The sequence below is a fragment of the Sinocyclocheilus rhinocerous genome, unplaced genomic scaffold, assembly GCF_001515625.1.
Source record: "Sinocyclocheilus rhinocerous isolate Xijiao unplaced genomic scaffold, SAMN03320098_v1.1 scaffold1268, whole genome shotgun sequence".
Classification (NCBI taxonomy): Eukaryota; Metazoa; Chordata; class Actinopteri; order Cypriniformes; family Cyprinidae; genus Sinocyclocheilus; species Sinocyclocheilus rhinocerous.
The window spans coordinates 1,047,179-1,073,153 of NW_015664016.1; the positions used below are offsets into that span (position 1 = coordinate 1,047,179).

The 25,975-nt window shown below is 35.8% G+C and overlaps 1 protein-coding gene across 1 annotated transcript in view; it reads right to left on the reverse strand.

The window, feature by feature from the left end:
- Positions 1–25,975, reverse strand: part of mipol1 (mirror-image polydactyly 1) — a 70,573-nt gene that overhangs the window by 33,800 nt on the left and 10,798 nt on the right. The window contains exons 3-8 of the mRNA XM_016539660.1: positions 15,265–15,349; positions 14,381–14,460; positions 10,454–10,667; positions 9,829–9,967; positions 7,914–8,019; positions 3,605–3,734 (exon numbers count right to left, since the gene is read on the reverse strand). Coding sequence (XP_016395146.1) covers positions 3,605–3,734; positions 7,914–8,019; positions 9,829–9,967; positions 10,454–10,667; positions 14,381–14,460; positions 15,265–15,349 — 754 coding nt within the window. The remainder of the gene's footprint in view (positions 1–3,604; positions 3,735–7,913; positions 8,020–9,828; positions 9,968–10,453; positions 10,668–14,380; positions 14,461–15,264; positions 15,350–25,975) is intronic.

Below are 25,975 nucleotides of genomic sequence, written 5' to 3' on the forward strand. Positions count from 1 at the left end.
AAACGATGATCCCGGAACATTTTAAATTAAAAAAAAAAAAAAAAAAGTATAATATTTCTAATATTATTTAAAATTATTAAAAAAAAAAGTTTAGTGTCGGTAAGATATTTTTAATGTTTTTGAAAAAAAAATAATGCTCATTAAGGCTGCATTTATTTGATCAAAAAATATAGTAAAAACAAGTAATATTGTGAAATATTTTTACAATTTAAAATAAGAGTTTTTAAGTATATTAAAAAAAATAATTAATTCCTGTGATGCAAAGCTGAAATTTCAGCATCATTGCTCCAGTCTTCAGGGTCACATGATCCTTCAGAAATCATTCTATTATGCTGATTTTCTTCTCATGAAACACTTCTTACTATTATCAACAGTGTTGGGGAAAGTTACTTTTAAAAGTAATGCATTGTCGAAAACAGTCCTTAATATTTTTGTGGGAACCATAATACATTTTTTCAGGATTCTTTGATAAATAGAGAGTTCAAAACAACAGCATTTATTTGAAAAATAAATCTTTTGTAACATTACAAGTGACTTTACTGTCACTTTTGATTAATTTAATGCATGAAACTTCTTTACAAAAAACATACCAACCCCAAACTTTGAAATGGTATTGCAAATTCAAAATATAAAGTCCCCACTGTATATTTATACTGCCACAGTTTCACTGGTTTCAGTGAGAAATGACGGCAGGTGAATTGCAGAAATTCACCCTGCCTACTTTTACAGACCTCACAGGCGTGATGCTCCTTTAAGAGCAAATCGAATTCCTCCATCAGCCACCAGGCAGAAAAAAACAACAACCCCTCCACTCATTTACAAAGGCATTACATGGATCTCCATCCATTATAAAGGTACATACTCATTCACACAATGGACCCAAGAGTGACCTCTGAAAATAAGGGCTTAGAACACGTGCGTCCATATTCCCTGAAAGATAATGGGATTCCACTTGTCTATCAATTATCATTTTTTTGAGAGAGGGGCCGGAATGGAGCCCTTGAACACAGCTATAAGAGGGATGCGATTTTATAATTAGATTTTGAAGAGATCTTGCGCTCATTGGGCGGCCGGAAAATGCATTTCATGCCTCTCGATAATTGCGGTTCGAGCGACTTGAGTAACTATCAATAAATCATGAGGCCGACTGAAATATTAAACAGGGTGTAAGGTTATACGAATACCTCCGGAAAAGGACGTCAAGCAATAAAGAGGAGCGTTGACTCATCTTTAAATGTAAAATATACTAGTTGTTGCATCCTCATAAACGTTGACGCTTTTTAAAACCACAACTGGTCTTGAACAGGATATAAATGCTTCCGTCCCCTGGAGGGCACAGGGCAATATTCGTTTTGAAAGGCCCGTCATCAAACAACAGCACCAGTTATGAGCAGTTAAACATACAAGGAAGAAGATCGTATTAATTAGGACCCAGCAGGCAGAGTGGTAAACGGTAAATATCCACAGATCTAAAGCACGGGATTGATTTCCTATAGAGTGGAACTTCTGACTGACAACCCAGTACTAGGATGAGGGGACTCTTACAAATGTCACACCCCTCTGATATATTTCCAAACCAGTCGATATTGGATTTCCCCTCAAACCCTTGTCTGTTCATTCAGCTTGTCCTCTAGCAGGAAGAATAAAGCAGCTTCCCATCACAACGGTGAGTAAAGCCACATGCCTCGCGTGCTTCTCAAACCCTTAAATCCACTGCCTTTAAAAATGGCTCTTGGACTAAGAAGTGTGGATACAAAACCTCAGGCTTTCCTTTTATCACCTCACAGAAGCTTCTGGACCATAAAGTAAGCTTCAGAGTTACCTATTTATCAACGATAAATGAGTTGAAAAATGTGTCACTGAAGACGTTTATCAGACATATTCTAATGTTACCAGACATAAGCCCTTTTCACTACTCCTATCAATAAGTACAATACAGAAAAAAAGAGAGGAGAAATGAGATGCGTCAAGGTTTATCAGACTTTACTGACTGTATGAGCACTAGGCCTGAGTAGTATATTAAATACATATCAAATCTTCAATATTTAATATTTCTTTTTGGCAATATAAAATACTGCAAAATTTCACAGCCATTTACCCCCTGGTGTCATTAGGATAGCACTACAACAGATATATTAAATGCAATTTAAAAATTTGTGAGTTTCCATTCATTTTCAGCAAGTCTTTTAAACTACAGTATTAGTTTCAATGAACTGATTAAAAAAAACGTTGTGTTACCATCGAAAAATGTTTCAAACAGTAAGGCATAGTGCAAGCAACGCCAAGGGAATGCATGAACTGATAAAATGATTACCATTAATGCAATGTAAGTCGATTTGGATAAAAGTGTCTGCCAAATGTATAAATGTAAATGTTTTCAAACTACCATTTAAAAGTTTGTTTTTCGAAATAAGTGTTATGCCAACCAAGGCTGCATTTATTTGATCAAAAATGCAGTAAAAACAGCAATTGGTTGAAAGCTGAATAAATAAGCTTTCCATTGATGTATGGTTTGTTAGGATAGGACAATATTTGGCAGAGATACAACTATTTGAAAATCTGGAATCTGAGGGCGCAAAAAAATTAAAATATTGAGAAAATCGTCTTTAAAGTTGTCCAAATGAAGTCCTTAGCATTGCTTATTACCAATCAGAAATTAAGTTTTGATATATTTACGGTAGGAAATTTACAAAATATCTTCATGGAACATGATCTTTACTTAATATCCTAATGATTTTTGGCATAAAAGAAAAAAAACTATAATTTTGACCCATACAATGTGTTGTTGGCTATTGCTACACATATACCCGTGCTACTTATGACTGGTCCAGGGTCACATATATTTTAAGATGTAATTTATTCCTGTGATCAAAGCTGAATTTTCAGCATCATTACTCCAGTCTTCAGTGTCACATGATCCTTCAGAAATCATTCTAATATGCTGATTTGGTGCTGAAGAAACATTTCTTATTATTATCAATGTTGAAAACAGTTGTGCTGCTTAATATTTTTGTGGATTTTCAGGAGTCTTTGATGACTAGAAGGTTCAAAAGAACAGCATTTCTTTGAAATAGAATTTTTGTAACAGTAAAATCCTTAACTGTCGATTTAATGTGTCTCTGCTAAATAAGAGTACTCAATTTTTCTTACTGACGCCAAATTTTCAACAGTAGTGTATATATGGAGATATATATGTAATAATGTAGCTGCATCGCCCAACCTTAATCAGCACTAAAGCTCCACATGTCTAGACCACTAAGCCAGGGCTTCAACAAACAATGGGCCTCATTTACAAAAATAAAATTTCTGTGTAAATCACTCCTAAAACCATTCTGACATGATATTCAAGTCAAAGTGATAATTTACATAAGACTCATTATACAAATTACTTAGCATTTTATTATGCTACTGTTTTATATACAAGTATCGGTCTAATTTTGAGTATGATGGCACAACTTGACCACGTGAGAAAATTGCAAATCGAAATGATCGATTTTCATTTTGTGAGGAGCTTCTTGGAGAGAACAGAAATGATTAGAGCAGCATGTAGTTGGACAGACTGAACTGATGGTCTGGTTTTGGAAGAGGTTTGAACGGCACATACTCCAGCGTCGCCTCCTGAAGCTTCTTGGCCCGAAGTAAAGCTTCATCCCTCTCCTCGTTAGCCAGACGCAGTCTGGCCATCACAGCCTGGTCTCTCTCCCTCTGAGCCTTATAGATTTCCTCGACTAATGCTGAGACAGAGAGAGAGAGAGGTTATTATTCTGGTATTGCACTCCAGAGCTCCAGCTGCACAATAACAAGGCTAAGCTCCTCGGGAAAGAGGTTATTGCAGTTGAAACACTATGGCATAAGTATTAATAACTCTAAGTGAGCCTTATTTTGAGAAGACAGTTTCCCCTGGGGAGGTGTGTGTGTGTGTGTATGTATGCACAAGTGCCCAGAGCAATAAAAACAGCAGCAACACCCTGAAGTCAGAGTTCCAGGCTCTTGGAGACATTTTATTTATGAAATTTCAGCATGGAAACACTCTGGTTTATCAACATTGTACGGGAACAGCGAGCAATTACACCAGGCTCATGGATGTCAGAAACCATCTGAAAAATATCCTCATATAGCAGGACAAACATGACTGTGTTTGACCTACAGGCCTCAGAAGGTTCACGGGCATGCTGACGTATGCATTTCCAAAACAATATTGGAAACGCAGGCCCCTGGTGAATGAATTAACTAATTAATGAACTAATGAACGAACAAACAAGCAAATGAACAAATGAACAATGAATGGGTCCATGGGCATACTGACGACTCTCCAAGAATCTCCAAGCAACACTGGAGACAAAGACCGCTAGAAAATATAAATGACTGAATTAATGAACAAACACACAACCAAATAATGACAATGAATGAATGAATGAATGAATGAACGAACAATATATTATGGCAAAACAATATTGACTGCTAGCAAATATAAATGACTCAACGAATGAACAAACGAACGAACTAATGCAAAGGAATAAATGAATGAATAAATGAACAAATAAATAAACTAAACTAACAAATAAAACAAGTAAAAATGAACCATGAAACAATTTCCAAAGCATAATTATGAATAAAAACCACTAGCAAATATAAATGACTGACTGACCAAACAAACAAACGAACAAACAAACACAAAGAAATGAATGAATGAATTAACCATTGAACAAATAATATAAATAAACTAACAAATGAACCAATAGAAGTATCCATGAGTCAATTTCCAATGCATTGTTACCCACAAAGGCCACTAGCAAATATAAATGACTGAACAAACATACAAACAAACAACTGAATGAATGAATGCAAAGAAATGAACCAATAAATAAATAAACGGATGAACTAACAAGCTAAATGATCTATGAACCAATTTCCAAAACCTTATAACACACAAAGGCTGCTAGCAAATATAAATGACTGACTGAGCGAACAAATGAACAAACAAACATGTGAATGAATGAACAAATGATCCATGATCCAATTTGCTAAGCATTATTTCACACCAAGGCCACAAGCCAATATGAATGAAGAAATAAAGGAATTGATGAATTAAAATGGACAAAGGACAGATGAATGAACAAAATAACAAGACAAACAAACAAAGAAGGTACGGAGAAATGCTTGAATGAAAACAAAATAAATAAATTTTAATAAAATTATTAAAATTATTAATAAAATAAAACAAGCAAAGTTTATTCCAACTAAGAGAGTTTTGATTAAAATTTGCTGATTTTGATTCACGCACCCGACCTGACCTGCACCAAACTCAAAAATCAAGCAGACAATTTGGTAAAATCCACAGGATTTTGGCATTACCAAACGGTCCTTGGCACCATCTCTAATCCCACCGAAAGCGGCACTGTTATCCATCACTCGCATCAATTCTTTCCTGCATGTTACGATAAACAGTCATTCCCACACTAAGCCACTACAAAGTTCACAAAGCAAATCAATATTGCTGGAATTTGCTGATTAAACATCTCCCACCCGAACTATACAAATCATATTGAAATGAGGGCGGCGAATACATGCATTATCATCGCCTTATTAAATGAACAATTTGGCTGCCCAATTGCGTGTCATATATGTCACGTGTCACATATTTCCGTTTAATGAACAAACTGTGAGATGGCGCTTTTTAGCTAGTTAAGTTCAAGCGAAAAGTGAATATTGGCTAAATTTAAATATTTGTTCAGCAAAGGTGAGGAGCGTGTACATTTCATCGACAAAATAATCAGTTACAGAGAGGAACGATCACTTCTGATGAGGGCGCTTTATGTTAGACATACTGGTTTATGTTTACAAATGTCAAAGTGTGCTTTTCTCGGGTTCTGCGGACATGTACTAACTAATTAATTAAAAGTGTTTATTCTTCAGCTGTGTTGGAAGGTCAGACGTTTGCATTTAGAGATCTATGCAATGTCACACCTCATACTAAACACGTAAAAGGGTATGTACTGCCATATTAAATGAGTTGACTTATTCTTTATTCCTTTTAACCATATAAACATCCATCTTTTCACCCATGCATCCTACCTGCTGCTCTCTCACTGGCATGTGCCTCCAGCTCGGCCCTTTTATTTTGGATGCGATTAATCGTTTGACAGCACTAATTTGAATACATCAGCAGTTGAATTTTCAGCATCATTACTCAAGTCTTCAATGCCACATGATCCTTCATAAATCATTCTAATATGCTGATTTGACACTCTTTCTTATTATCAGTGTTGAAAATAGTTATGCTGCTTAATATTTCTTTGGAAACAGACACATTTTTTTCAGGATTCTCTAATTAACAGAACGTTCAAAAGAACAGAATCGTTTGAAATCTTTTGTAACAATTTTGTAGCAATATTTTACTGTCACTTTTGATCAATTTTATGTGTTCTTGCTGAATAAAAGTTTTAATTTCTTTATTAAAAAAAAACTCACCCCAAGTAAAACACTGTAATGGTTCTAAAATAAATAGGCTTAATTTTCTTTATGCAGAAAATAGGTTTTTAGGTGAATTATGCTCTGAATTCCATATATTGGCCACACTTTCACTGAAAAACTCATATCAGCCAACCACAACTTTATAACCCCTGCATCAAGCTTTTGTATTTGCACCACTACATCATATAATTCAGGACTTCTTATAAAAAAAGAGGAACTGTCATGTCTTGGCTGTAAATCTGGACTGGTGAGTGATATTTTACGACTACGAGCCTCTCAATGATAGATTTAACCTCCTGTCTTAAATATTTTCATCCCGTTTGTTTTTGTCCTCCCGGACTTTGAAAACATGACGGGGTTGGGCCAGAGTCCTCAAAGGGCTCTCTCAGATCACTGCCAGCAAAAACACACTCTTGGGATATGTTCCTGCCCCTCTGTCAAGAATCACAACTACTTGCAAACCGGGGACATCAATTACAGTCGTTTCCCCCTTCTCCGACCCCTCAAACGACACGTCTCCAGATGGGTGCAGATATGCCACATACACTGACTAACACAATTTCAAGACTCTAGTCCTATGCCCTGAAAGAACAATGATGGAGCAAGAATATATATAAAACCGAATGTAATGCAGTTTACTAAAGGTCCTCTTAGATTTCAATCCCTTCCCAGCCATATAGTGATAAAAGACGTATAGTGATCACTTTTTACAACGCAATCAACTCGTGATGGATTAAACCAAATCCTGCCATCACATTACAGAAGTAAAATGGATTGTAAGTACAAACTTCACAGACAACTTGGTCACTAAACACTTAATTTTCAAGTACTGCACTACTACAGAACTCACTGTTACCATGGAAACATAAATTGTTGCAATCAGCACAGCATTGAGTTTTTTTCAACCCAATGCCGACTAGCTTGGCAACATGTGCTAACAAAAGCTAGCTACCTACTCAAAGTTAATATGGGATGTATAGTTAAGAGTATGAAGGACACTAGTGCCATTAGATAATAAGACGGCAGATTGAGTGTGAACTGCAACAGTATGTCAATATTTGCAAACTTAAGCAGAGCTGCTAGGAAAGGCACATATGAAATAATTTTAGCAAAATGAGTTATGACGTGTATCTAAGTCCAGCCTGTGTTCATGTAGCAAAAAGGAAACAAATGAATTGCACAATCCTGTCTGACATGGAATTTCCAAATTATAAGTCTATGTGGCTGTTGCAATTTTTAGGTTAAATGAAATATGTTGAAAACATTTCATGAAGCGCAAGACTAACAAGAAGGTCAGACGTTTGCATTTAGAGATCTATGCAATGTCACACCTCATACTAAACACGTAAAAAGGTAAATGCTGCCATATTAAATGAGTTGACTTATTCTTTATTCCTTTTAACCATATAAACATCCATCTTTTCACCCATGCATCCTACCTGCTGCTCTCTCACTGGCATGTGCCTCCAGCTCGGCCTCCTGTAGCTGTGAGTCCAGAAGCTTGGTTTCCAACTCCTTCTCCTTCAGCGCCAACTTCTCCTGGAGCTGTAGACACACACAAGACATAAGTAGATCTTTATAACTTTATTCACACTGAACAAAATAAAAAAAACAAAAAAAAAAACAAACCTGCTTGGTAGATGAACACTAATTTGTGTTATTTCCACAGTCTACCAAAAACTGTAAATTTATCATTTTTTGCATGAAACTGCATAAAATTTCAGGTTGTATTTCACCCAAAAATCAAAAAATATACACTACTGTTCAAAAGTTTGGAGTTGGTAAGATTTTCTTATGCTTACCAAGGCTGCATTTGGTCAAAAATACAGTAAAACAGCAATACTATAAAATATTATTAAAATAAAAAAATGTTTTCTATTTGAATTAGTGCTGTCAAACGATTAATCGCGATTAATCGCTGATTGAATGAGCAGATTACAAAACAAGCCAGGGTAGTGTCATGTTTAATTTTTGACAGGAATGAAAACGAGGCTGTGAGGGGTAGAAGCAGTGGTGTATAAAGTACCTGAAAGCCATACTCAAGTAAAAGTACAGATATCTTACCAGAAAATGACTTTGGTAGAAGTTGAAGTCACCGTTTAAAATATTACTTGACTAAAAGTCTTAAAGTATGTGATATTTATTGTACTTAAGTACAAAAAGTTTTTTTTAAAATCTTAAACGTACTTAAGTATTGAAAGTAAAAGTACAAGTAAATGCAAAATGGAAAAGAAGCAAACAAATAATAAACGGATATATAATAAATATATATAAAATGAACCGATTCGTTCAAAAAGCTGATTCATTCAATAAGTAAACACCGTCCATTGCTCAGAGACACAAAACAGTGATGTGATCTTTGTTTGGAACTATTTTCGTTGGCAAAATTGAGCAAAAACAAGCAGTATTATGTCTAAAATGTAAGTCACTTACTGCTTTACTGAACTTGTCTAAAATGATTATTAAATGTGTTCATGCTGATATCTGCAGAAAAACGGTACTCTTTGTGTGATATAGATTAAGTTAACTATATTAAATGATATAAATATAAAAAAGCATTCAGAAGCATTTTTGCCGTCTACAATTTAGAATGCCTGGAATTTTTAGTTTTAATAAACTTATAAATCAACGTGCGTGCACTCTGTTTGTGATTTGGTGACTTGATAATGTCAGATCGCACATCATTACAACAACACTTGCCATATTATCGCAGACAATGCTGTATCGCACACCCCAGACTCGACTTGAATGGAAAATGAATCATCCGCGGTTGTGCGCGCACTTGTTTGCACATGAGCAAAGGTGTTTTTAGGAGTCTAACTTGCAAACGCCAGACCACTGATTCGTCAAACCTGCTTTCCTGCAGTCAGTGTTCTTCTGACTTCTGACTATTTTGTAGTAAGTAACGAATATGCTTCAGGGAAATGTATCGGAGTAAAAGTATACATTTTAATTAGGAAATGTAGTGGAGTAAAAGTAAAAGTTGGCTGAAATATAAAAACTCAAGTAAAGTACAGATACTCCCAAAAAATACTTAAGTACTGTAACGAAGTATTACTTCGTTAAAGTATTACTTCGTTACATTACACCACTGGGTAGAAGTAGTGCGTTTAATGGATTGTACTGTTGTTTAACAACATTGTTCAGCTGATGAAATGTCTTCCCAAAAAAAAAAACAACTTCCAGTAGTCAAAACTTCATAAAACAGTTTTGAAAGTACAAGTACAAGACTGTAAGTCTATCCCTCACAGCCTCGTTTTCATCTGTGTTAAGTTCAACATGGCATCTAACCTGATTAAGGTCTATTAGGCCCAGAATGACTGACTTCATGAACTTCTTAACATGTAAATTCACCTTCTTATTGAGGTCTCTAAGGGAGTCCAGCTCCTTTAAGAGAAAGGCAATGTTTTTCTCTTTATCCAGAACTGGTACTTGCTTTCTGGAGTCGCTGATAACTTTGGAATTTCCCTGGTCCTCGTGAGCATGAGCATGCCTTCAGAAAAGACAAAAGTTCATTAGAAACGCTCGTACATTAGACTCCCAAACGGGCAACAAAAAATGAATCATTCACATTCTGACATGCAATTATCAAATACACAAGGGATGCGGTCCATGACAACAATGAAGCACTATCATTGCTTAATAGTTACGTACTGATTTCCATACTATTTTTTTTAAATAGTACACAGTATGCAGTATGGTAGTATTCCATTTTGAACATAGGAGAATTGTTTCAAGTCAATGGGAAAAATAAAAGTAAGGTAACACTTTATTTTAAGGTGTTCTTGTTACACAACTTAAATGTATAATTATACTGTAACAAGGACACCCTTTAAAATAAAGTGTAACCAAAATAAAAGTAAAAACACAAAGGCTGAGGCTAAAAAAGCTGCAAACTAAAATTAGAATGAACTTTTCAGCCCTAATAATAATTGGATTTTGATTACTCAGTGTAAGTAAGTCTCTCTGTTCTCCTGACCTGAGCGTGGCAGACCCTGCCCCGCTGACGCGAGGTGTGTGGACCGGACTGCTGGCTGTCTCGTTAATATCCTGCTCCTGCTGTGCTGCGGGTCTCTGTGGAGACCGTCTTTCCTCCTCCATGATTCTCACTTCAGCTGCAACTGGGCCTGGCACGGGTGGGGGTGGAGGGAGTCTGAGCGTCAAACCTTCTCTGGGCCTGGGGGTCTTAGATACTGTGCCAAAAAATAGAGTAAGAATATGTAAGAGCCATATAGTACCACCAGGTGCTGGTATGCTCCAAAAATGACAAAAATTGCACTGTATTACTATTACCAAATTATGTCTAAATCAAAGTTGGCCTGTGTTGACCACTGATTTGACCTGACATGCAACATCACAGGAGAAGGGGAAAATGTCAAACATATTTTTCATTTCTAACGTTTTTTTGTTTTTTTTTTGCATTGAAATGTAAAGAATTTAATCTATTTTTAATATAATATTATATAAAATTTATTTTCATCTCTTGATCAACTAAATCTAAATCAACTTTTTGTTTATTTGTTGTAGACAATTTGATTGCCTCTGATTATTACTATTATTATACCATGGCTTTATGTGAAGAACAAAGTGAAATTAAATGTCATTCACTGTAAATCTTCTTCACCACTACCACTGCTCTCAAATCTCATTTATGTAATTCATATATGTGCATATATAAATTAGGCATACTGGTTATGAGACACTTGAGAACAAAAGATATTTGGGGTTATTTACTTCAAATCTGGTATGAGATTTTTTTTGAAATGCCATATTTGATGTAAACATGCGAGAACTGCAGTTAAGGAAAGATTATCACTGAAAAACGACTTAAAATTCAGCCTTTTACTCATAAAATGACGTGATATTAAGATTTTATGGAGCTTTTAGTCATTTTTGGATCAGACTCTGGTCACTACTGACATTCCTTATAAGGAAAAGAGCATAAGAAAGAAAGAAAGAAAAACATAAAGGTTTGCAGAAATTATTTTTGGGTGAACAATTCTTTCCAAATTTGAATTCTTTTATCTCCACAATTACAAGCTAGTGAAAAAATAGTTACTGTTTTCAAACAGGTTTTCCTTGGTCTGCTAAACAGATGATCCAATGCTATTGGTTGAGTCAATGTTGGAATGTTCAAACAAATAGAGCATGTTTCAAAAGCACCACACTGTTTACACTATTCAGTGACATCAACCTAAAGCTGACTCTGCATATTAAAAAAAAAAGTATTTTAGCATCCAGAAAAAGCTTTAGGAGCTAAATGAAAAGGAAAACCCACAAGAAAGACGTTGCAACCATAACATATAAGACTTCCATTCTTCTGCTGGGAGATTACAGTCTGACGGTTTGAAAGGCAGCTCTGTTGGTTGGTTTGCATCAGCTCTCTGAAAAGGAAACTAGGTCTGGCCGTCTTTCACGAGGGAATGTGGCGATCCGTGCCGAGTGACTGGCAGGAGGGGGAAAACGAGGTCTTCTGTCAATGTTTCTGTAGCGCTCAGGGCCAGAGATGCAGGCGGAGAGGCAAACACAGAGGCCTGTCTCTCTGGCAGCCTTTCTGAAAACGTGCTTTGCTCCTCAGGGAAAGCTGGATGTAGCCCGGATCGTTTGTGATCAAAACCAAAGTGTGACGGCCCTTGAATCAGAGATATTTAAACGAGTGCAAATTTGTGATGACAAAACTAGTGAAGATAGAGACTTGAAAGATACAACGAAGGTTGAAATTGTGAGAAGCAGAGGGTGTTCAAACTACTTCTAAAGTTAAAATGCATCATTTGTAGTTAAAAATTATGTTTTTCAAACAGGTTTCCTGAATTCATCTTCCATTGGCCTGCCAAACAGATAGTCCCTCCCTCAAATTCACGCTATTGGTTGAGTGTTGCTGGGTGGGGCTGGTCGGGATGCTCAACAAACAGAGCAATGTTTTGATAACGCCACAAAGCCACAATGTTTACACATTTCAGTGGAATCAACCTACAAAAAAAATGACACACTTCAGCTTTAACATCTACAAGCAAATTAAACAGATAGTAGCGCTAAGTGCATGCACAGGGTCAAGTGCTTCACAAAAAAGCCGCCTGGCTGTCCTGCGATTATAAAATATACATAAATCAGTTCAACATCAATGCAATTCAAATTGAGCAAAACTCAAACACACAGTGCTTAAATCAAAAGCATCAAAAAAAAAGGGGGAATCATTCTGCGTTAATAAATGCGTTGTGATGCTCGACTCTTGCGACAACGATGCCCAAAAAGCTCCAGCTTAGCCGCCACAATTATTTAGCGAAAGGTCAGGTTTTGAAGTCGAGATCAGGGAGGTCTGCCTCATGGCTTTGTTGCTAGGGCTCTGCTCTCAGGATTGCTGGAGACAGTTATTAGTATTCCCCGTAAGACTCAACCGTGCAAACACCAAATTCAAACCATGAATAATAACGCCAAACACACTTTATAGAAGCCCTTTGTCACACTGCAAATATGCGACTTTTGGATACATTGTTCCCTAACCTGGGTTACTTCTTTAATTTTATCTCCCTCTCCGGGTGTCTCTCACAAAGGTAACTGCCCCTGAGAATGTGTGTTTAAAGCACCATTTCCCTCACAAATGGGGTGAACGTAGCTTTTAATCTAAGCGTGCAAAGTAAAGGCCCATTTCCTATGGGAACCAAGTGAAAAAGGACTCAACATTAAAAGCAAATTCAGAAATGAAGAATTGGCTCCCTTTCAATTGATGAGTGTGAATTTGAATTGAATTGGCCGCAAACCACATGCTATTGGATTGAATGACAGGAAAAGTAATTTACTGAATTGTAATTCAAAGAAACTCAACAGAGTTATACAACAGTTGACCTACATTCGTCCACCACAACAACAAAACTGTCAAGAAAAGATAACTTGGATGTTCAATTTGAAGTTTCCATTTTATACGCTTTTTGGCTCCATTTTAAATACTTTTAATTAGAGCATTTTGAGTAATTAAGTCTTTTTCCACAGTGGTCCATAAAACATAATAATATTATATGTATTAAATATTGAACTACATTAAAAAATATAAATAAATGTAAAAATCATTAAATATAATATCAATTATTAAGCAGAAAATTTAAATAAATTAAAAATTAAAAATCAAACATTGATTTAAAAACAGTTTGAATTGTGCTATTTGAATTCTACATCCTGTTTGCTGCCTCAATTCAAATCCAATTCAAATTCAGGAAAGCAATTGCCATTTAAAAAGTATTCTTAATTCAAATCTAAATGATTTATCATTTATCACCATGAAAAGACATTTTATGTAATAAATGGGGCAAAAAATGACCAGACATGACCATTTCCTCCATTGATTCTAACAATGGTTTTGTGCCATCTTACTAATGTCTGTCACTAATAATCAAACACAGGCTGATTAACCGCCTGCAAAAAGATTGAAGTGTTTCACCAACAGCCCAAATGTATATTTGAGCAGCGAGGCAGAATAAATTTGCATATCAGGAGCGTCTGGTGAAGGGTCGGTAAATACTCTGTTTATCTCTCATTGTCATTCCAACCAGTCTATCCAAATAGTGGCTCTTCTACAGCGTTATGGCCTAGGTAAAGTTATTACGCAGCAGCCCGGTATTATTGAATAATGTAAATAAATGTTTATGTAGATAAACGAATAAATAAATAAATACATGTAAATAACTGTTAATGTACTATATTGAGCATTTAGACATCGGGAAGCCTGTAAAACAACTCTTTATTCATAAAAACAGACTCATTCTGGCAAAAATGCAGGAGGAAATGGTTGCAGCATAAATAGTAAACAAATGAGGCAAGAGCCTTATATAACTAAAATAACACAATTATCTTTTTAATACGATTTTTATTTTTTGTTGTGATTTGATAGCAATTATCATGTATAATTTATTACCTTCTGTGAGTTTCTCCTCCAGGGCTTTTGATAAACTCTGACATTGGGATGTAGCGGAGGTAGTTTCAACTAAAGAGGATCTGAAAAAAAAAAAAAATGTGTGTGAAATGTATAAATATGCAAAACAAAAATATAAAACCAACACTATTTTGTCTCCTTCGATATCTAACAGCAGTGCACTTTGTCTGACACACTCAGGTGAAGACAGGTACAGGATATTGACAAACTGTACATCAATGCCACTGCTTTGAAGGACCTGCATGTTTTGTTTCAAAGCGCTGAGTAAAGCGAGGACATGAAGCAAATATCAAAGACCTTCAAGAGTTCTGACCCTAAGAGGACAGAGTTAACTCTTTTTACAAGTTGTATTCTTTTGCAATGAAATGAAATGTGAAAATATAGCCAAAATGTACTTTAAACACATTGCAAACTGAGCTAATTCATCATTTCAGTATACAAAATGCATACTTCCAAAAAACACACAGAATTCTAGTTTAAAAAGTATAAAGCAAATGCATTGCATTCCTTTGTCATAAATAATAACTTAACTACAAGTTTAAATCATAAACTAAGCCAATTCAATAATGCTTTAAAATAATTAACATAACATTTTTCATTGCATGCATTTTCTGCACAAACATTTCACCTGTAACCAGATTACATTTGCATCGCACTAAAGATAAGCAGCTGATTTTTAAACATTGTAACACCGTTTTGGATTTAGAAAACACATCTCTGCAAAGATATCATTACAGCGTGTAATCATCGCCTGCAATGTACACTGATAAACATTTCGCACATATTAAAAAATCGTTCTTAATTGTAACACCTGGAAGAAAGCCATTGACAAACAGTGTAAAATGAGCCGAGGAAGGCATCTTTACCCAAGTTGTGGTGTGGTCTCTGAACAATGGTGCTTTACAGGGGACGGCAGCCTTTGTTTCAGTTCTTCATTGACTTTAGGATTAGCTGGAAATATATAGAAGGGATATGATTAATTTCATTGCGAAAAAAAAAAAATGCTTTTCATCACAGGCTCTAGCTCACTCCTTTCCATTAGACTTAGAAAGGTTAGTATTAATTACAGCCTGTCAATATGATCTCGGGGTGCTTGGTGGAGAGCAATCTTTAATAACGTCTGGAGTAGAGGCAGAAAACAAGACAGGCGGCTTTTAATTTGCTGTGTGAAATTATGCTTTAAGACTTTGTCTTTATCTCATCCACTGTGTACCAGTGCTTTACCTCGCAGTTTATGGAGGACTAATGAACGCGGGCAATTAACAAAGCGTAATCCCACCATGCAATCGTTTTAATGCTTTTAGCTATCAGAAAAGTAAACAGCCATTTAATACAGCTCAAGCCATATCAGATCCTAGTCAGGAAGCGCCAATTAAAGCGTCATCTACTCAGGTGTAATTAAATAATGGTGGATAATTTAACGGAAGCTAATTCATAAGCAAGCAACAAACAGACAGGAGGCAATTAGCAGGAACGCTGACATTCAGACGGCAGAGCCTGTTGATCGCTGGCGGTAGGAGCCGTGGTGGAGAGGTTCCCTCTAGTGGTGGAGCTTCTGAGACAAGAACTTCTTAACACAACACACACACCGGGGGCTTACAAACGTAAACACTTGCCATTTCAGTTCTGTCAACTGTAGGTGCTCTGCGGTGTCACATTTACAAACCAAATGAACACGGAACGTCTTCAAGAAAGGGTCGGACTGAACCTGGCAAACACAGAATGTTTCCCTCGTGTTTCCTGGTCGGTTATTTTTTGGGGAACCACTTTGGTTAGGAAAACCTTAATAGGTCACAAATGTCTTCTAAAGGATTCCCACTTCCCACACCACTAGGATTTTCAACATTAAGGATTTGTACTTCCAAAGAGCAATTTCTAGCCAAAGCAATAATTTAGAGCCTAAAAAACTGTGTCCCTGAACACTTGGTATTTTATTCATTCATACGGCATTTCTAATCGTAAAAATGACTTAAAATTTCCAAAGCTCTCCTAGATTTAAAGAATTTGTGCTTCACGAATCTCTTAAGCATTATCAATTTTCTGTCCTGAACTGCTCATTGTCTACTAAAAAACGTACGAAATCATTGAATTGATACATTTCATTTCCTGTGCTGGGGTCAGAAATATTTGTGTTTGGAAGAAATTAGTGGATGCATTAAATTGATGAAAAGTGACTATAAAAACATTTATGTTGTTAAAATAGATTTCCATTTCAATAAATGCTGTTCTTCTGAACCTTCTATTCAAAAAAGAAAAAAAGTTTCCATAAATATAACTGTTCAGAAAATCCTGAGCAGCAAATCATCATATTAGAATGATTTCTGAAGGATCATGTGACACTGAAATCCAGAGTAATGGCTGTAGAAAATTCAGCTTTGCATCACAGGAATAAATTACATTTTAAAATATAATAAAAAAGAAAACACTGATTTTAAATTGAAAAATTCTTTTTTACAATACTGTTTTACTGTATATTTAACAAATGCAGTGTTTGTGAGCTTAAGAATTTTTTTTCAAAAACATCTTTTGAACAGTGTCGTTTTTTTAAACTGCTAATTTGTTAATTGGATCAACTTTTAGAAGCACACTACCAAAGCACATAAATGACCACAAAGCTAAAAGAGTGTAGAACATGTGTTTTGTAGAACAGAGTGTTTTCACTAAAAAGGAAAAAAAAAAACATGTTTTTAAGAACTGTTCACTAAAAGTCAACCTAAATTGAAACCCAAAATGGCACTCTATGGCATCGCTGTGAAACCCCCCTTTTGGAACTTTTATTTTTAAGAGTGAAAAACCCAACTATTTTAAATTCCCAGCATCCCTGAAGATGGTATGTAAAAAGCATCCTTGAAGATGGTATATGTAAAAACCACAGGACAAACAATGATCAGGTTCTTGGGAAAAGAAAACAAAGGTCATGAAAACGATAGAGGGGACGGCGGACACCATGAGAGAAAGTTGGCAGAAGAGAGCTAAGAAGACATAAAAAGTGAGTGCTCTTGGGAGGTTGTGCGCGAGGCGGGTGGGGGTGACCCCTGGGGCAGATGCCAGTGGAACGTTATCCCCGCGCTGTAAGCCAGCACACACAGCTCACACGCTATTCAGCTCAGACACAGTCAGGCGTGAACGGACAACTGGCTTTTTGTGGCAAACACCACAGGGCTCCATTAATCTCAGTGATAGACTCTGAGCGGGAGCTGGCCCCGCACACCGCACTTTCACAGAGAAAGAGAGGAGGACGAGGATGAAGAAAGACTTTAAAGATAGTAGGTACGGCTAAGACGCCTGGTAATCCGTTAACACTAACAAGAGAAAGCAGCTTTGGAAAAGATAGAAAGGGGGAAAAAAACAACGCAAAGCATACAAACCTGACCTTATGATGTTCACGTAATTTTCGGAGATAGACACGTTATACAGTTCCCAGAAAAGAGCGCTTTACCAAATAAATTTGGGACGATTCATTGATTGACACCGTTTCCTGAGAGAATCACCCCCAAGAAACTTAATGAAACTGATACTATCCAATAATCCGATATTGAAAAACAGGGAAGAGCTCGTTCTGGCTTAATGAAAGTTTGTGCTGAGTGCAATAGGAGGCCGGTTTCTTTGCGGCTCCCGCTCCAGATGGTGAATTAGCATCGCATCTACATTTTCTACATAATCTGCAGGAGTTTCATGATAGATTAATGAGCTATTAGCCTTGGTGCTCGCAGGGCAGTGACGAAAACTACATTCACGCCAAAGCTTGCAGAGTGTAACATGTTACAATGAAGCCAATAACCAGTCGTTGTGTATAAACAGTGGCTCCACGGCTAGTTGAGGAGTTGATTCAAATCAAATCATAGTTTAATCGTAGTTTATTCCTCTGAATTAAATGCTCAAATAATTACATAAATCACAAACCTTATAGTTAAACTGTTAAAAGTACCAAAATTGCAGTTAAAGGCCACTAATTGAATTAAAGTGTGTGAATTTTTTGAATGTTAAAATACTTTGTTTTATTCCAGCTTCATATCCAGAAACTGTAAGATATTCCTAAGTTGCCCAAAAAATTGAAATATTAAGGCATACAGTAGCACTGTCTCAACCAATGGTGGGAGCTTAGAGCGGAACTATCTGTTTGACCGGCCAATGGCAGACAGAAAGAGTTTTTGGGAAACCTCTTTGAAAACAGTTAGCCTACATAAAAACATATATATATATATATTGCAATTTGATTTTATATGTAAAAAGATACATACATGTATACACTATTATATATATATATATATATATATATATATATATATACTATTCTTTTCTTATTTTACTATATTGTGTTAATTACAATGTGAAAATGTGAAAGCCTGTTAGAGCCATTTAAAAACATATCTGTCATATCATGTGAAAAAGACACAAAAGAGGAAGCTTTTCAGATTTTACTATCATTTCCTTCAGATAATGTTGAATATTTCATCCATATTCGTTCACAGGGATAAAACGTGAGTAAATAACGGAACATTAATAGGTTAGAAGCCCGCATCAACTGTAAAAGATGGCTCAAATCTTACAAAACAGCATTTGCCACTTAAAGCCACTTTATCCTTCCTTCAAACTTTTCTCATTTCAATTTGTCCTTTGCTGTCGCTCAGTGATCTTCATTTTCCTGTCTTGTAGACTTTAAGCTAATTGCCTCGGTGGGCTACTTATTATTCATGTACAATTATTGCAGTGTAATGTCTTTAAATCCTTTTAAATGACCATTCATGCGTCGCATTCATTGAAAATGCCTTTGATGTCTGTCAAAGATGGAATTCTTCAAAAAGAAATGTCTAAGCCTAATTTCAATCGCTCGATGAGGGGGGTTTGGCGTTTCCCTCTAATATAAACTAAATTCCATTAATTTTTTAAGCTGCATTTAATGCATTTCCTCCGCAAAAAGTTTCCAGATTCTTCAGGCTGTCATTTGTATTCCAGCTGACTTTATGAATATTAATAACAGTGTTATCCTGATTAAACGGGCTTCATGCGAAATCCCCGTGAATCTACGAGCTCAGGATTCTCGTCTTACCGAATCTTTATGAATTTTGATACGGACATTAATGTGGAGAGAGTCTTAAAGCAGGTTTAATTGTACAGCATGCTTGTGCCTCCGAAGGAAAAAGGCAGACATGAATTGATTTGATATGGATAAACAGGCTCTTTTATATGGGGAGGTGTGCACAAGCACCTGGGTGCACCCCGCTGTGTAATTTGATTGTCACGGGCTGTCGTGAAGCTTTGAATGGTCTTGACTTTTCCTGGCTCAAAAGACTTTATTGACTCGCTGACAGATATTAACAATAGAAACTGTTTTTGTCAATCAGTTACATGTGCTGTGAGCTGATTCTATCTCACTGGAGGGCTGGTATTTGTTTCCTTTTTCCATCTGTTAATGCCGATAAGTGAAAACTGTTTCTGACTCAAAAATAACTGCAACTGAATGAACAGGAATGAAGACAAAACAACAACTTGACTTTAAAAAGCTGCAAAAGTTAAACATTAAAAGCAAACTATATAAAGTAAGAGAGCACTACTGAAAATGATTCTATTATGATTTTTTTTCTCATAAATAAACACAAAAATTAAATCAATTATTTATCAAATGCAATTAATAAATATTTTATATAAATTAATTTAAATTAATAATAATTAATTAATTAACTGTTGAACTGAAAAATGTACATATTTTGACAATGTCGTATTATTAGGCATGTTCCACTTGAGCTGACATAAACTCAATGTGGTCTCAGATAAACAGCATAAATTAATAACAAAACAAAATGAATATAATAACTTGCTATTTATTAATATTAATTTTTGTATTTATTTACGGGGTGTCAGTCTTCAAATCTAGACCAAGGTACTATACCCAACTATAAGAGAGTATTTATAATTCAGACAGTAAAAATGAAAGTTAATGATTCTTCAAATGGATGCTGAGATCAAAGTGAGGCTCTTCGACATATGTGGCACTAATAAAGACCAACACCAACCCTGATTTCATATTTAGCTGAAATGCCAAAAGAAAAAAGAAAAAAAGCATAAACAATTCTCAACTTGTGGAACCTTTTACCAGGTGGCTAGTTAAAAGAGTAGCTAATCAAAATAGAATAATAGAAAACCTCCAGGACCATCAATGTCACTTTATTGAAGGTCTAAAATTACGCAGTCTCTCAAATGAAAGCATAATTCCTCGCATTACTTGAGAATTCTCCAGGTAGGCCTTATGTTTCTTAGATGATAGAGACGTCTAGCAGGGAGAGTGGGATCTGTGAAGCAGGACGGCGCGTCTTACGGGCGTAAAGCTCATTCTCAGAGCAGGCGCAGTGATAATTGAATTGAGCCTGTGGGAAATGAGCTAGCACTAGCATCTCAGATCTCTCTGATAGATCCATCCTCGGTGGTGTCTATCAGGCCACGATTCACTGATCCTCCTGCATTAACGGGGGAGGAGAAATGACCCTCCATATCTACTAGGATGAGTGCCTCAATTTCCCCATATCCAGCTAATTTGGGTGCGAGAGAAGCGTGAGCCACGCTAGGAGTAAAGAAAGCGCTTCCCCCACCCCACAACTGCCTTTAAACAGGCCTGCTTTGAGTGAATAAAAGCAGGCAAAATGCCCCCCAAGATGTGCAATAGGATAAACCCTGAATGCTCTGTATTGTGTGTTTGATCCTGTCAATTATCAGTTATGACATTAGTGATATGATTCAAGCCAAATATAAATGCTTCACACAAAGCAAATACTAACGTAATCACTGCATAAAATACACTTTAAAAAATGACAACTTGACACAGTCAGACTAATACAGATAAATTATCAACTAAACCAAAGTCAGAAAACATTGCACAGATAATCTGATTAAGTCACATGACTCCTATGCATAAAGCATATTACATATTTTATTGATATTTAATATCTACATCTATAGCAAGACAATTTTTCATCCTATAATTCTGTGCTTTGTAATGGTGAATACAGCATTATTGCTATAAATCATGTTGGGAAATCAGAGTTGTATTATTCACATCAAATCTGAAAACAGTAAAAATTAAATTTCACACTTTATATTCAAGAAATGACCCTTGACCTCCAACCTCACTCACCCATAATGCTGTTTTTGTATTAAACTCTCTTGCACGTCCACCATCAATAATCTCTTAATTTATTCCTAAATTTAAAAAAATAAAAGTTCACTACACTCAAATGACATATTTGTACCAATACTTCTCTTAAACATTAGTTTAACGCCTCTCTTATACTATGCAGAAAATTATTTTTCAATCCACCTGGAGCAAATTTTGCCGCTTTTGACAGCTTGATTTGCTGACAAAGTCAGGTTGTCACAGTTATTCACCAAAAATTAATTTTAAAAGGTCTGTATTTGTAAGCACTTAGACAAACAGCACATTTTATTTCAATTCTGCGATTCGATGTCAAGAGTGAATATTTCAGCGATTGGATAATTCATCTGTTGAATGTAACCTCAAAATTGGCTGTGTAAATATGGACTAAGCTGAGATTTGCATCGGCTAACATTTGGGAGGGAGAACAGAGTTATTTAAGGATGAGCTTAATGCAGTCGATATGTGAGCAAAGGAAGATTTCGCTCATATTCCTAACACTGTTACACACTCACAGTTCTGGAGCACAAAAAAAGGCAACTTAATTAACGTTTTAATCAATGTCTAACTTTTTTTAAATATACAAAGATGTAGAGAAGACAATCCTGATCCATTTACTTTCCTGCAGAGGCGTTCTAGGTCCTAAGTTCTAGGTCATGATAAAAATAATCATTTTATTTGTCGCCACCTTTGCTCATGCGCTGATCAAACAAAACACTTCAACCGCATTCCTTTCCACGTACGAGATTAAAAGCATTTTAACTCGGGCACAAAAACATAAGGAAAACAAAGCCTTATTGTGGCAAGAAAGATTGTGAAACTAGTACAAGGTGGCGTCACCAGCCATGACACTGTTATTACTCATCGAAGAGACGCCAAACAGGAGAGGTGGGGCTCAGGGAAAGAGTCAACTCAAGGTCAGCTGTCTTATGAAATACATTCTGGCCAAGTGTTTCGCCTTCTCGACTCCGTGTCGCTTCTACTGAAAGCTGTGCAAGTTTCGACTCATTATCTCTGTACAGCCATTCTCTAATAATAATGAACCGATGTGACTGCTTGTCTTTGTACATTTGTACTGTCTCCTTAGAATGAATAAGGTTGCTCTAAAAAATAGCATTGGCTAAATAAATACATGTGAAATTTTTTTTTTCTTTTTGTTTTTTGCATGTTTTGCACATTATGCAACACATTATCTATATATTGGCAATACCTTTGAACATTTGTTACTTTCTTCTTAGAAATGAATAAGGCAGCTTTGATTAATAGCATTGGCTTAATAAATACAAAAAATGTATTAACCTACTACATGTTGTTTTTTCCTGTATTTTTGCACATTATGCAACACAATATCTATATATTGGCCATACCTGCATTTATTATTAACTAGTGATATTTTTATATTTATTGACTTTTTTTTTTATTACTCAAAATGATGCTGAAGTGAAGACACAGTATTTCATTTCTTTTACAATCAATGGATTTTACAGTGATAGTCAGCAAAAATGAAAATAATAAATAAAATAAAGACGATATTTTGAAGAATGTAGGTAACCAGACAGTTGCGGTTCCCCATTGACTGAAAAAAAAATAGCAACTGTTTGGTTACCCACATTTTTCAAAATATCTTCTTTCGTGTTCAGCATAGATCAATCAATGAATCAATCAATCATTGAGGTTTGGAACAACTTGAGGGTGATTAAATGATGACAGAATTTTCATTTTCGGGTTAACTATTCCTTTAACTAGTCTCCCACAAAATACTATAGTAATTATAGTAATATATAGTAATATGAGCTAGTGATACGACAATATTTGGCCTCTCTTATGTTATCATACTGCCCAATCAATCATATCTGCTTGACTTATAGACATACTAACAGAAATGTAAACCTTCAAAATGTAGTCATTGTCCATTTAAAAACCATATTGGCTATTATTAGACACAGTAAAAGCTCCTTAGATTGTTTGCAAAAGATCTCATTAATTCATCACAGTTTAACAGCAGGAAAAAAAAGCTGTAGCGACTTGCAGTTTAGGTGGAAACTACATTTGCCATGGTCATTTTTTGTAAGGAGGAGACAAATGGCAATAAACCACTTTGATCCTTCTAATGACAACACAAATACTCCCATAATTTCCCTAAATGTCCATCAATGGAAAAACTTTCATATTAAGTCAAAATTTAACCCTGCTTTTTAAAAGCAACACTGAAAGGGCTACAAAAATCCGGCGTGATTGCTGTGCATGTCACCTCAGCGCCCGGCGCTAAAACACACATAGCTAGTGGTGCGAGGATCCTCAACAAACACATCTTCCTTTGTTCAGGAAATCCTTTCTCCAACACGAACTGCAAAGCTGAACATTGGGCAATGCAGAAGCATCAAATCCAAACACAGCTTTTCTCTTTTTTTCACCCTTAAGGATGAGTGATGCTCACGGTTTACTTTCGACCTGTCCTTCAAACAAAATGGCTTTAAACAGCGGGACACTGAAGTGAGAAAACACTCCAGGACATTCCAGGGTTCTTTTCCAACTGGAGAACATTGGGGAACAAACAAAGGTGATATAAATGTGTGATATTCGGATATGGCAAGCACTTGGGGCGACGTGGGTGCCACTATGGGACACATGCGGAGAGGCTTGTGGGAGGTATTGTGTGTTCAGGGATGTACATCACTGCAAATATTTACAGAGCAGCAGATGTACAATAGACGAATCACATGACTGTCTCCTCCGAATACGTGCTCACGTACATGTGCTTAGATCAAATCTACGCCAATGATGCTCTTCTCTAAAGAACGAACAAGTTATTAAGAACGTAGCACAAGAGGACTATGCTTCACTAACCCACAGCTAGGCCCACATGAACTCTGTATTTCTGACCTTTTCTGAGCTGATTGTGAGGGAAATGTAAAATGATATTTGTGATATCACAAATCCCGGAAAATATGCGTTGTAGTCCAAATGAGTCGTTCGTTGTAGTTTTTGAAAAGTGATTTCTGTTAAATAAAATATCTCCTTTTGAAGTGGACTTTGAACTTTGTAACTTTGCAGATCTTTTTTTATGCTCAAACAGCAACATTACAGACTAACTAAAGTTGAAAAAGTGAAAAAGCATAATAGGACCCCTTTAAGGCCCGTTCACACCAAGGACAATAACAATAATGATAACGATAAAGATATAGTAAAAGGACAGAGGAACATTATTGCAAGAATCATTTACAAAACTTTTTTTTTTCTGCAGCTGATGAACGATAAAAACAATGGCAGCCGATCAGAATCCATCCTACTTCAATGAGCTCAAGCATTTAAAGCGACAGACGACATAATTGCAGCCTTCGCTTACAATAAAAAGAACGTTATCGTGCAATGGTGTGGATGCTAATACAAACATCATCATTGAGAATAATGTGAATTACCAACCAAAATCCCCTCCAATTCTCATCACTGTCATGCAAAATAAAGATATGCATTTCTTTAAACTGTAAACCATTTTTACATCATAGTATTTGTTATATAACAATTTATGTAGATTGAAATAAAAAAAAGAATACTTTAAAAGGCATTTTTCATTATATATTAACGTAAAAAGAATCATCATTAAAAATAATGTTATCTGAAAAAAACATTTTAAAATACATAAAATAAAAATAAATAATGTTGACTCTAATACAGTTATCATTATAATTATCGTTCTTGGTGTGAATGGACCTTTATTAGTAGATGAAAACATTAGCAAATTAGCAAAAATATTTAACAGATAAAAATGCAAGAAATGTACAATTATGTGAATGACGGGTCTCAGAATTCTGCAGAAATTTGTGAGAGCATATCCACATTATTTTTACATAAGAGTGGATGCAGCTATTTGTATTTTGAACAAAAACAGTCTGCTATGCTGCTTGATATTCCAAACTGGTATTTGTTATATTATTTTAATTTACTATTATAATCATACATACATTGGTTTGTAGCGCAAATACCGTTTACTACACTGTTATTCTTCTAGATATTTACCTGTAGCGGCTAATGAATTAGAAGTCTTACATATTCAAAGAAAATAGCTTACTTTCCGCATTGCAAAATAAGGTGGATACATGAACAAAGCAAATTTTTTATTTATTTTCATTTTAATGACAGGCCAAAGCTTTTCAATCCTCTGTTCCCGCTCTCTTAATAAATTCTCCAACTCAAGTGCCAACCATCTACGCCCAGTATTTCTGGTTGTCGCAGGTCTGTCTAAACATTCCCGAAATACAAGTGCGTAAAAAAGCAGTAAAAATGCCACTCTGTGAAAGTGGCCCGTCATTGTTCGGCCAGCCGTTGTTGGGAGCGTGAATGTGTTGAAAAGCCGAGGGGAGGCCAGGGCAACAGGACCAGGCACTCCGTCCTCATTACCACTTGATGTTTGAACACAGGCCACAGGAGTG